Genomic DNA, 14,194 nt, shown 5'->3' on the forward strand with positions numbered 1-14,194 from the left:
ACCTTCTAAGTGCGCTTCAAGTCTAGCAACACTGAACCTATGCATGAGAGTACCAGCTGTTCCGGATGACTGTGTGATCACTTTCTCCGTAGCCGATGTGAGAACATTCACAAGGATTACCAGGACGTGTACTCAGAGCATGTGCTGACCAGCTGGCAAGTGTCTTCACTGATATTTTCAACCTTACCCTGACCCTGTCTGTAATATCTTCATCAGGGATCATCAACTAGATTCAGCCGCGGGCCGATTTCCGGAACAGGGAGGTCCGGAACATGATAACAAATCTTTTGTAGACTGCAAATTGACCGCAAGAAGCCCAAACAGATATAATGTTTGACTAAAACATAATCATTTCAAACCTTGCTTAGATTTGTACATGATCAAGTGTCTATCTATTATGCATAGGAATACTTGGGAACCCTGACCTACATGTTTCAAGCAGATCACCATAGTCCCTGTGCCCAAGAACACCAAGATAACCTGTCAAAATGACTACCGCCCCGCAGCACTCACATCTGTAGCTTTGAAAGGCTTGTCATGGCTTACATCAACACCCTCATCCCAGACACCCTGGACGCAATCCAACTCGCATACCGCCCCAACAGCTCCACAAATTATGCAATCTCTACTGCACTCCACACTGCCCTTTCCCACTTGGACAAAAGGAAAACCTATGTGAGAATGCTGTTTATTGACTACAGCTCAGCGTTCAACACCATTGTGCCCTCCAAGCTCATCACTAAACTAAGGACCCTGGGACTAAACACCTTACTCTGCAATTGGATCCTGGACTTCCTGACAGGCCGCCCCCAGGTGGTGAGGGTAGGCAACAACACATCTGTCATGCTGACCCTCAACACGGGGGCCCCTCAGGCGTGCTTAGTCCCCTCCTGTACTCCCTGTTCACCCACAACTGCGTGGCCACGCACGACTCCAACACCATCATTACGTTTGCAAACAGGACCTCTATACCAGGCGATGTCAGAGGAAGGCCCTAAAACGTGTCAAAGACTCCAGCCACCCAAGTCATAGACTGTTCTCTCTGCTACCACCTGCAAGTGGTAACGATGCACGAAGTCTGGAACCAAAAGGACCCTGAACAGCTTCTTACCCCAAAGCTATAAGACTGCTAAATAGTTAGAATATCTGAATTGATCCTTTTTGCAGTAACTCTTGACTCATCACATACGCTGCTGCTACTGTTTATTATCTATCCCGTTGCCTAGTCACTTTCTCCCTACATATATGTACATATCTACTTAAATTACCTCGTAACCCTGCATATCGACTCGATACTGGTACCCTTTGTATATAGCCAAGTTATCCTTATTCATTGTGTTTTTATTCCTTGTGTTATTATTTTTCTACTATTGCCAAAATGTCTCTCTGCATTGTTTGGAATGGCCTGTGAGTATTTCACTGTTAGTCCACACCTGTTATTTACAAAGCATGTGACAAACCAAATTTGATTTGAGAATGATCCTGGCTGTGGTGATCAGGAATTGTGAGGATGAAGAATGAAATTAGCTTAGAAAGAGATTGTTGGTGCATATGAAATGAAACTCTGTTCCATATAGTTAGTGCACTACCATTGTTTAGAGCCATATGGGCCTTAGTTAGTGCACTAATTAGTGCACTATTTAGAGAACAGGGTGCCATTTGGGACATATGCTGTCGTTAACTATCGCACCCAGTTAACTATCGCACCCAGTTAACTATCGCACCCAGTTAACTTGTTATGGATAGGGGGCAGTATTTTCACGGCCGGACAAAAAACGTACCCGATTTAATCTGATTATTACTCCTGCCCAGAAACTAGAATATGCATATAATTATTAGCTTTGGATAGAAAACACTCCAAAGTTTCTAAAACTGTTTGAATGGTGTCTGTGAGTATAACAGAACTCATTTGGCAGGCCAAAACCTGAGAAGATTCCAAACAGGAAGCGCCCTCTCTGACTATTTCTTGGCCTTCTTGATCATCTCTATCCAAAACAGGGGATCTCTGCTGTAACGTGACATTTTCTAACGCTCCCATAGGCTCTCAGAAGGCGCCAGAACGTTGAATGATGACTTTGCAGGCCATGGCTGAAAAACAGTAGCGCATTTGGATAGTGGTCGATCTGAGAACAATGAGACTGGGGGCACGTGCACGAGACGACTCCATGTTTTTATTTTTTCATCTTTGAACAAAAACAGGGTTTCCCGGTCGGAATATTATCGCTTTTTTACGAGAAAAATCGCATAAAAATTGATTTTAAACAGCGTTTGACATGCTTCGAAGTACGGTAATGGAATATTTTGAATTTTTTTGTCACGAAACGCGCCGGGCGTGTCACCCTTCTTTACTCTTCGGATAGTGTCTTGAACGCACGAACAAAACGCCGATATTTGGATATAACTATGGATTATTTGGAACCAAACCAACATTTGTTATTGAAGTAGAAGTCCTGGGAGTGCATTCTGACGAAGAACAGCAAAGGTAATCCAATTTTTCTTATAGTAAATCTGAGTTTTGTGAGTACCAAACTTGGTGGGTGTCAAAATAGCTAGCCATGATGGCTGGGCTATCTACGCAGAATATTGCAAAATATGCTTTCACCGAAAAGCTATTTTAAAATCGGACACCGCGATTGCATAAAGGAGTTCTGTATCTATAATTCTTAAAATAATTGTTATGCTTTTTGTGAACGTTTATCGTGAGTAATTTAGTAAATTCACCGGAAGTGTTCGGTGGGAATGCTAGTTCTGAACGTCACATGCTAATGTAAAAAGCAGTTTTTTGATATAAATATGAACTTGATTGAACAAAACATGCATGTATTGTATAACATAATGTCCTAGGAGTGTCATCTGATGAAGATCATCAAAGGTTAGTGCTGCATTTAGCTGTGGTTTTGTTTTTTGTGACATTATATGCTAGCTTGAAAAATGGGTGTCTGATTATTTCTGGCTGGGTACTCTGCTGACATAATCTAATGTTTTGCTTTCGCTGTAAAGCCTTTTTGAAATCGGACAGTGTGGTTAGATAAAGGAGAGTCTTGTCTTTAAAATGGTGTAAAATAGTCATATGTTTGAAAAATTGAAGTTTTGGGATTTTTGAGGAATTTGTCATTCGCGCCACGCCTATCATTGGATATTGGAGCAGGTGTTCCGCTAGCGGAACATCTAGATGTAAGAGGTTAACTATCGCACCCAGTTAACTATCGCACCCAGTTAACTATCGCACCCAGTTAACTATCGTACCCAGTTAACTATCGTACCCAGTTAACTATTGAACCCAGTTAACTATCGTACCCAGTTAACTATCGCACCCAGTTAACTATCGCACCCAGTTAACTATCGCACCCAGTTAACTATCGTACCCAGTTAACTATCGTACCCAGTTAACTATCGTAATCAGTTAACTATTGTAATCAGTTAACTATCGAACCCAGTTAACTATCGCACCCAGTTAACTATCGTAATCAATTAACTATCGTACATGGTTAATGATAGAGGGTTGAGGTGGGCATCCCTTAGGTTAATTAGCTACCCCCCCCCCCCCCCCCCCCCCCGTGCATCTTCTAACTTCACAGTGCTACTTGCACTTCCTGCAGCCCCTAGGAATACACAGCAGCCTCTGTAGGAGGGGGAACACAGAAGTCTTAACTAAGTGACAATATTTGCTCACCTGAGATACACACATCTGGCTGGCTGTTAGGGTGGCCTGCCTAGCCAGGAAGGCAGCTGGCTGCTACTGCTGAGGGAAAGACCCAGACGGGTCGGCCCAGGAAATTCTGGGAAGGAGTGGTGGCTCCCCCACCGAGCGGCTGTTTCTCACCCTGCCTACCTCATTGTGCTTCATGTGGAGAAGGGCCATGTTTGTCCAGAACGGCAGGAGGCTGAGGAGGTGCTAATCTGAGGCTGTGTCCCAAATGGCAACCTATTCCCTACATTGTACACTACTTTTGACCAGAATCGTATGGTGCCTAGTCCAAATTAGTGGACTATATAAGGAATAGGGAGCCATTTGGGACACAACCTGAGGAGTGGCCATGCCATTGGCCTCCACTGTGGTTAGCCTGTTAGCTGTCAGAGCCTGAAAAGGAGAAGGTTTATTAGGATCTGGAAGGGGCATTCTCTGGTTGACAAACACAGATTGGACACTTATGTTGTTTGCCGGCAGGGAGCTTTGTCATGGAGCTGAGAATGACATCAGTAATGCTCTCACTGGTTCTTCTGAAGAAGGCCCCACACTGTTTCTCAGTTAACACCACCAATTGTATCATGAAAATCAGAGGACAATGGGAGGTAGCTTGATGTCTCTGGGATGGATGGAAGTGTCTTTGTGCTGTCATGTTTTGTATTTCCCTTATTCACATGAGGGGATACAACAAATCTCTGTAATGTCCAAGCCAAGAGCCATCAGGCTGATGGGAAAAGGCGCACAAATCCGTCAGCTATAATAGGTTTCAGAAGAAAGATTTACTGTAATGAAAAATGATCAACTACTATCATAGTATACAGTAGAATACAGTAGAATACACATACATGCATATCTCAACTGTTAAAATAAAACCATGTTCATTCAACTCATCCACACCAAAAGAAGAGAAAAAAAAGTTATTTCTATAGGTTAATTAATCATTTATTCCTTAAAGGAGGCTTTTTGCATGACAGGGACTTGGAATGCTGAATTTCATGCTAATGGATCCTGTGAAATCTAAATTGTCTTCCATTTCAACCCACAATATGCTTTCAATATGAAAAGGAGTGTATTGGTTGAGATACTGCACTCTTCCGGGTCTCGGCCCTGTGTGTGTGCACAGAGTGCAAGATGGTCCAGCCAGCTAGTGCAAAACTGCTCTCCTCAGATCTGAAACAGCCGTCTCTTGTTCCCTTTCACCTTGGTTGTGTGTCCTCCCTGTCCCGCTGCCTTTCAGATTCATCTCCAGGTAAACACACTGTGGTAAGCCGCAAACCTTCAGCCAACAGCCGTTGTCACAGCTGCACAAGATAAAGGCCCAGACTCAAGACTCACTCACTCTGGTATATTTGCTGTCACTATTGGCAATTGGCAGCGAGCATTTTGTGGTTTCATCTCACACTGAATAGACTCGTTATGAATTTTGCTTTGATGAATCACAAGCTTAACCTCTTGTCTTTGTATTTCTTGAAAAGTTGTTTGGGCGGATGAGGGTAACTGGTAGAACAACTAATTAAAGGGATTTTAACTCCCTATGACACTGTGGAAAACATAATGAAACTGGCACACTCCGGTCCACTCTCTCTGAATATGTAAATGCATGTCAGAGTTTTGTGTTGCTGTTTTTTCTTATTCTTTCTGTCATTTTCTTTGAGAGCGACACACATCCACAGTCATGCCTGTCTTTTTTTTTGAGAATGCCACACATCCACAGTCATGCCTGTCATTTTCGTTGAGAACGCCACACATCCACAGTCATGCCTGTCCTTTTCTTTGAGAACGCCAAACATCCACAGCCATGCCTGTCCTTATCTTTGGGAATGCCACACATCCACAGTCATGCCTGTCTTTTTTTTGGAGAATGCCACATATCCACAGTCATGCCTGTCCTTTTCTTTGCGAAGCCACACATCCAAAGTCATGCCTGTCCTTATCTTTGAGATCGCCACACATCACAGTCATGCCTGTCCTTTTCTTTGAGATCACCACACATCCACAGTCATGCCTGTCCTTTGCTTTGCGAATGCCACACATCCACAGTCATGCCTGTCCTTATCTTTGAGAAAGCCACACATCCACAATCATGCATGTCCTTATCTTTGAGAATGCCACATATCCACAGCCATGCCTGTCCTTTTCTTTGCGAAGCCACACATCCACAGTCATGCCTGTCCTTATCGTTGAGATCGCCAAACATCCACAGTCATGCCTGTCCTTATCTTTGAGAACACCAAACATCCACAATCATGCCTGTCCTTATCTTTGAGATCGCCAAACATCCACAGTCATGCCTGTCCTTATCTTTGAGAACGCCACACATCCACAGTCATGCCTGTCCTTATCTTTGAGAACGCCACACATCCACAATCATGCATGTCCTTATCTTTGAGAACGCCACACATCCACAGTCATGCCTGTCCTTATCGTTGAGATCGCCAAACATCCACAGTCATGCCTGTCCTTATCTTTGAGAACACCAAACATCCACAATCATGCCTGTCCTTATCTTTGAGATCGCCAAACATCCACAGTCATGCCTGTCCTTATCTTTGAGAACGCCACACATCCACAGTCATGCCTGTCCTTATCTTTGAGAACGCCACACATCCACAATCATGCATGTCCTTATCTTTGAGAATGCCACACATCCACAGTCATGCCTGTCCTTTTCTTTGCGAAGCCACACATCCAAAGTCTTGCCTGTCCTTATCTTTGAGATCGCCAAACATCCACAGTCATGCCTGTCCTTATCTTTGAGAACGCCACACATCCACAATCATGCATGTCCTTATCTTTGAGAATGCCACACATTTTGAGATCGCCAAAAATCCACAGTCATGCCTGTCCTTATCTTTGAGAACACCAAACATCCACAGTCATGCCTGTTCATATCTTTGAGAACGCCACACATCCACAGTCATGCCTGTCCTTTTCTTTGCGAATGCCACACATCCACAATCATGCCTGTCCTTATCTTTGCGAATGCCACACATCCACAATCATGCCTGTCCTTATCTTTGAGAACGCCACACATCCACAGTCATGCCTGTCCTTATCTTTGAGAACTTCACACATCCACAGTCATGCCTGTCCTTATCTTTGAGAACACCAAACATCCACAGTCATGCCTGTCCTTATCTTTGAGAACGTCACACATCCACAGTCATGCCTGTCCTTATCTTTGAGATCGCCAAACGTCCACAGTCATGCCTGTCCTTATCTTTGAGAACGTCACACATCCACAGTCATGCCTGTCCTTATCTTTGAGAACGCCACACATCCACAATCATGCATGTCCTTATCTTTGAGAACTCCAAACATCCACAATCATGCCTGTCCTTATCTTTGAGATCGCCAAACATCCACAGTCATGCCTGTCCTTATCTTTGAGAACGCCACACATCCACAATCATGTCTATCCTTATCTTTGAGAATGCCAAACATCCACAGCCATGCCTGTCCTTATCTTTGAGAATGCCACACATCCACAATCATGCCTGTCCTTATCTTTGAGAACGCCACACATTCACTGTCATGCCTGTCCTTTTCTTTGCGAATGCCACACATCCACAATCATGCCTGTCCTTATCTTTGAGATCGCCAAACATCCACAGCCATGCCTGTCCTTTTCTTTGCAAATGCCACACATCCACAATCATGCCTGTCCTTATCTTTGAGATCCCCAAACATCCACAGTCATGCCTGTCCTTATCTTTGCAAAGCCACACATCCAAAGTCATGCCTGTCCTTATCTTTGAGATCGCCAAACATCCACAGTCATGCCTGTCCTTATCTTTGAGAACGCCACACATCCACAATCATGCATGTCCTTATCTTTGAGATCCCCAAACATCCACAGTCATGCCTGTCCTTATCTTTGAGAACACCAAACATCCACAGTCATGCCTGTCCTTATCTTTGAGAACGCCACACATCCACAGCCATGCCTGTCCTTATCTTTGAGATCGCCAAACATCCACAGTCATGCCTGTCCTTTGCTTTGCGAATGCCACACATCCACAGTCATGCCTGTCCTTTGCTTTGCGAATGCCACACATCCACAGTCATGCCTGTCCTTATCTTTGAGAACACCAAACATCCACAATCATGCCTGTCCTTATCTTTGAGATCGCCAAACGTCCACAGTCATGCCTGTCCTTATCTTTGAGAACGTCACACATCCACAGTCATGCCTGTCCTTATCTTTGAGATCGCCAAACATCCACAGTCATGCCTGTCCTTCTTTGAGATCGCCAAACATCCACAGTCATGCCTGTCCTTATCTTTGAGAACGCCACACATCCACAGTCATGCCTGTCCTTATCTTTGAGAACGCCAAACATCCACAGCCATGCCTGTCCTTACCTTTGAGAACGCCACACATCCACAATCATGTCTGTCCTTATCTTTGAGTTTGCCAAACATCCACAGTCATACCTGTCCTTTTCTTTGCAAATGCCACACATCCACAATCATGCCTGTCCTTATCTTTGAGATCCCCAAACATCCACAGTCATGCCTGTCCTTATCTTTGAGATCGCCAAACGTCCACAGTCATGCCTGTCCTTATCTTTGAGAACGTCACACATCCACAGTCATGCCTGTCCTTATCTTTGAGATCGCCAAACATCCACAGTCATGCCTGTCCTTCTTTGAGATCGCCAAACATCCACAGTCATGCCTGTCCTTATCTTTGAGAACGCCACACATCCACAGTCATGCCTGTCCTTATCTTTGAGAACGCCAAACATCCACAGCCATGCCTGTCCTTACCTTTGAGAACGCCACACATCCACAATCATGTCTGTCCTTATCTTTGAGTTTGCCAAACATCCACAGTCATACCTGTCCTTTTCTTTGCAAATGCCACACATCCGCCAATCATGCCTGTCCTTATCTTTGAGATCCCCAAACATCCACAGTCAAGCCTGTCCTTTTCTTTGAGTTTGCCAAACATCCACAGTCATACCTGTCCTTTTCTTTGCAAATGCCACACATCCACAATCATGCCTGTCCTTATCTTTGAGATCCCCAAACATCCACAGTCATGCCTGTCCTTATCTTTGAGAACGCCACACATCCACAATCATGTCTGTCCTTATCTTTGACAATGCCAAACATCCACAGCCATGCCTGTCCTTATCTTTGAGAATGCCACACATCCACAATCATGCCTGTCCTTTTCTTTGAGAACGCCAAACATCCACAGCCATGCCTGTCCTTATCTTTGAGAATGCCACACATCCACAATCATGCCTGTCCTTTTCTTTGAGAACGCCACACATCCACAGTCATGCCTGTCCTTATCTTTGAGATCGCCACACATCCACAGTCATGCCTGACCTTTTCTTTGCGAATGCTACACATCCACAGTCACGCCTGTCCTTATCTTTGAGAACGCCACACATCCACAATCAGGCCTGTCCTTATCTTTGAGAACACCACACACCCACAATCATGCCTGTCCTTATATTTGAGAACGCCAAACATCCACAGCCATGCCGTCCTTATCTTTGAGAATGCCACACATCCACAATACACCTGTCCTTATCTTTGAGAACACCACACATCCACAGTCATGCCTGCCTGTTCCCTATTCTACATGAGTGCATTCTCTTCGAACACATCATTCACAGAATCAAAGAGATGAGAGGTATCTTGTTCTGAGGGTAATGCTATGTTCTACTCTACTTCTAATGTCATTCTTGATTTTAAGGCCATTGTGGTGCCTTTGTTGACACCCTTTGTGATTGATCAGCCTCAGCACATTTGGCAAGAGCAATAGGCCACTATAGTACTGTATTTCACTGCTTGTGAGAAGACCCTGATTGACCCAATAGTGCAGCTATCAAGTGGCCCATAAGAATGTGAGGCCACACAAGGTGATCTGACATGAACATTCATCTGTCTTCCCTGTGGCTCAGTTGGTAGAGCATGGTGTTTGCAACGCCAGCATGGTGTGTGCAACGCCAGGGTTGTGGGTTCGATTCCCACGGGGGGGGCAGTACAAAAAATAAATGAAATGTATGCATTCACTACTGTAAGTCACTCTGGATAAGAGTGTCTGCTAAATGACTAAAGTGTAAACTATCTATGTGGCAGCAGAAACCCATTATCACAATTTGCCATTGAATTTAGTCTACACAGTAGCCTTAATAAAATGGCACATAATTACTTCATAACATATCCATAAGCTATATATATTTATAACAGCATTAATAATTTGTTGACATAAGCGTTTCGTAAATGCGTGTATGGTTCTCGTGTTATGTATATAGCATATGGCTTAAGTTTTCGTTGCATTATTCTCATAGTCATTAGGAATAGTTTGTTATGAAAATGATCACAATTAAATATCAGACGTTCTTCAAACACCATGATCTAAAGATTCCATCGTGATGTAGGCTGGCCTGTGCGCGTGCACTCGTGTGTATTCGGCAAATACAATACCAGTTAAACTGCTCCAATAATATCACCTCAATCGTATCCTTGTTTTCCGAAGCTGGTTTTATCAGCAATTGCTGTGGACATCCATTCCATCTCTAGTGATCAAACACTTTAGATAAACTTCTCTTGTAACCGTCATATCAAACATAGTGCAGCAAGGCCCTCACAAAAGTCAATAGAATGATGGTCAAAGACAGAGAGAATAGACAGTGCTATGCTATGTTTGAATAATCTCTATTCTCCAAACTGCCACTACGAAATCAGGGGTAATTAAAATAGGCCTAGGAAAAAAAAAATCGATATTGCCTGAAATGTAATATAGTTTAGAGCTCAATCATTTGTAACCGACTGATGTATTTTCTATTACACAATGGACGTATAATAAAATAAATACAATTACATTACATTAGTTGCAGTAAGAATTTTAATTCAAGAGGCAACTATGCACAATATTCGGCATATAAATGAATGATGACTATCCAAGATGTAATGAAGTCCCTCGAGTTGACCCCAAAATGTTTGCAATGTTTCGAAATTCAAATAGGTGCAACACAACGTTCTACGAATTTCTGCTTTGATGTCAACACCACTGTGTACCTTATTGCTCCCTCGCAGCAGAATTGAATCGATGCATGGACCCCTGTACTTATTGCTGATATATAAACATTACCATGTTATAGTCCAAATCGGTATTCAATGTGGCCTAAATACGTATTTAAAGTGGTGGTTTATACCCATAATGTCCCAGTATCAATTTACCTATTTCTTACATCGGTGTATTATTGTGGTTTTGTGAAAATAACTGGTTAGGAAATGCCTTGTTTATTTTGACCCAAAAAAATGTATTACATATTTGATTAAAACTGTAAAATGTGAAACGCATATAAATTAAGTGAGGTGAAGTCCACACTCCTTGATAGAAACACTAATATTCGGTTGGTCAGAAGATGCCAAATCACATTATTAAGGCTAACACAGAGAAAGGGAATAGCATTAATATAAAGCCCTTAATATAAATCCCTCTTATAATTCTAAATTCCTTGTCGTTTTTTTATGGAGGAAAACAATCACACTTGATGTTTTGGATCATTTTAAATGGGTCTGGCCTTTTCAGCCAGCGCAGGTGTAAGCTACAATAGACGGTCAACGGAAGAGTCTCGTGTCTAGGTGTGAGCAGATTATTCAAATAGGGCACTGAAGGAGTGAGGATTGGAGGGTTGAACGCTCAGCGAAACGCAGTGCTGCTATACCACGGCAAGGCGAGGAGCCAACGTCTTTAACTCCTGTCATCGTCAGTCGCTTTACAGTGTCTGAAGGCACTCAGGGCAGAAAGATACCCATGAACCAGTCACTAGGCAGCAAGCAGAATAAACGACCTGGGTAGCCTGTGGTCCCAAATCGGTTTTAGGGCCGTTTTTCACTTCATTTTCTGCTGAGACTGAGGCTTTTGAGGGAAATTTGTTTTGGACTGTCCACAATGCTAAGCGCTGTTAAAATGGAAGGACACGAGCATTCAGACTGGAGTGCTTACTACGGAGAGCCCGAGGTGGGTAGAGTTTATATATGTATTTTGCTGTCTATACAACTCAATACTAGCCTTGAGATAATATTAACTTTGTGATCAAATATTGACTTGGGGCACCTACAAATTCTCCCGGATCTCTCCCCCATTGGGCACAGACGTCAATTCAACGTCTATTCCAAGTTGATTCAACGTAGCCTAATATCATTTAAATGTAAAAAAAAACGTTGATTCAACCAGTGTGTGCCCAGTGGGTCTTTTTCGATATCCTGACCAATTTCTAGGGAGAATGGAAAGGACATTTATGAAATATATGACCTGAATAGGCTATTTCATATTTTGAAAATCGAATTGAATCCGAAATGTATTTCTAATTATTCAAGTTTATAGGCACATTTCTATTTTGACTATGGAATTATTACGGAGAACACAGTGATCAGTTCGCCTCATTGGGTTATTCGTTGATCCATTCCTTCCCTTTTCAATCGTTTTCGTTTTGCCGTGTAATCAGACTTGGAATACAATATCTTTACAATATTCTTTAGGATGTATATGCACTTCACTGTTTGAACGTAAATGTGACGTTACAATTTATAGCCTAAGATTGGATGTTTAACCGACTGAAAAATACATGTTTATATAAGTGACAACGAATTTATGTAGGCCTAATTATTTCGTTGTCATTTTACTAGAAGTCTTTATTTCACATTGTTAAAGCTATTATTGACGTTGTGCACTCTTTTCAGTGCTACACCTCAGTTGGAAACATGACACAACACACCGGGCTGGGAATGAACTCGATGAACACCTATATGAGCATGCCTGGAATGACTTCAACCAGCAACATGACAGGCAACCCCATGAACATGTCATACGTCAACACGGGTGTGAACCACTCCATGGCCGGGATGTCACCGGGCTCCGGGGCCATGCACGGTATGGGAGCAGGGATGGCGGGCATGAGCGCGACGCTGAATCCGAATATGAGCCCCATAAGCACCCAGTCTCCCTCGATGAATGCCCTGACCTCCTATAGCAATATGAGCGTTATGAGCCCCATGTATGGACAGTCCAACATAAGGTCAAGGGACCCCAAAACATACAGGAGAAGCTATACGCACGCCAAGCCCCCATATTCCTACATTTCTCTCATAACCATGGCCTTACAGCAGTCTACCACAAAGATGCTGACGTTGAATGAGCTATACCAGTGGATCCAGGACCTCTTCCCCTTCTACAGACAGAACCAGCAGCGCTGGCAAAACTCTATCCGCCACTCTCTATCCTTCAACGACTGCTTCCTCAAAGTGCCCAGGTCCCCGGATAAACCAGGCAAAGGATCTTTCTGGACTCTTCACCCGGACTCAGGGAATATGTTTGAGAACGGCTGCTATCTCCGAAGGCAAAAGCGGTTCAGGTGCGAGAAAGACGTCGGCAGGGAAACCGGGAGGAAAACTTCCGAGGGAGGCCCTAACAGCAGCCCAGAGAGCTGTAACGGTAACGAATCACCCCATCATACCCTGTCCGTTAAAGACGTCAAACGGCCCGTATCTGCCCCGAAACCCCGGCAGCAGGTAATGAGCCCCGCCGAGCACGCGCCCACTCCTGTCCCACAGACACACCATCTTCCGTCTCAACATCACTCGGTGCTCGTGCACGAAGCGCACCTGAAACCCGAGCACCACTATTCATTCAACCACCCTTTCTCCATCAACAATCTCATGTCGTCGGAGCAGCAGCAGCATCACCACAAAATGGACCTAAAAACGTATGAACAGATGATGCAGTATCACGGCTATGGTTCACCGATGACAGGGGCACTGTCCATGGGCTCAATGTCGACTAAAACGGGCTTAGATGTTGCTTCGACACCCACAGACACTTCCTACTACCAAGGTGTGTATTCGAGGCCAATCATGAACTCTTCTTGATTTTTATCTGCATTCAATTAACTTTTTCTAGCAATTACAATTTGTACATTTGTAAATTGGTTGTTTTTTTGTTTTTATGCGTCACATTTTATGGACATTGGACATGGAAGGGACTGTCTCAGTGTCAAATTCGTTCAAATTATGTTGATACGGGAAGAAATGATTTTATACAGCCATTTTTACATGAATTTGAAGGCGTAACTGTGTTACAAATTGTGAGACATTCTCTATGCCATAATCGTTTGTGTATCCCTTATAACTTATACGTTGTTCATGTGTATTCATGTAGCTGCTGAAAATCTATATTAAAGTATTATTTGATGTTTTTTTATATGACCTTTATGTGTGCATTACTATAAGGAAACATTGGAATACAGGCTAATTATGCAATAGGCTAACTGCATGATTCAAAATGTTAAAAACATCGAACAACTTTATTTAAGAAAGGCTAGCAATTATGGCAAATATAAAACAATGAAAGTAAGGGTTCTGTATTTATAGGCCTACGTGTCACACACACACACACACACACACACACACACACACACACACACACACACACACACACACACACACACACACACACACACACACACACACACACAC

At 43.3% G+C, this 14,194-nt stretch overlaps 1 protein-coding gene across 1 annotated transcript; it reads left to right on the forward strand.

The window, feature by feature from the left end:
• The first annotated feature begins 11,325 nt into the window (after nucleotides 1-11,325).
• On the forward strand, nucleotides 11,326-13,919 carry LOC106571241 (forkhead box protein A2). The gene is made up of 2 exons (XM_014144033.3): nucleotides 11,326-11,681; nucleotides 12,404-13,919. Exons 1-2 carry the CDS (start codon nucleotides 11,613-11,615, stop codon nucleotides 13,586-13,588), a joined length of 1,254 nt encoding a protein of 417 aa, XP_013999508.3. The 5' UTR covers nucleotides 11,326-11,612; the 3' UTR covers nucleotides 13,589-13,919.
• The last annotated feature ends 275 nt before the right edge of the window (nucleotides 13,920-14,194 follow it).

The sequence above is a fragment of the Salmo salar genome, chromosome 15, assembly GCF_965601325.2.
Source record: "Salmo salar chromosome 15, fSalSal1, whole genome shotgun sequence".
Taxonomy (NCBI): Eukaryota; Metazoa; Chordata; class Actinopteri; order Salmoniformes; family Salmonidae; genus Salmo; species Salmo salar.

Coding starts and splice junctions, on each gene's coding strand:
- LOC106571241 (XM_014144033.3), top strand. CDS start 11,613: ATGCTAAGCGCTGTTAAAATGGAAGGACACGAGCATTCAGACTGGAGT. Junction 11,682..12,403: donor CTTACTACGGAGAGCCCGAG/GTGGGTAGAGTT, acceptor CACTCTTTTCAG/TGCTACACCTCAGTTGGAAA.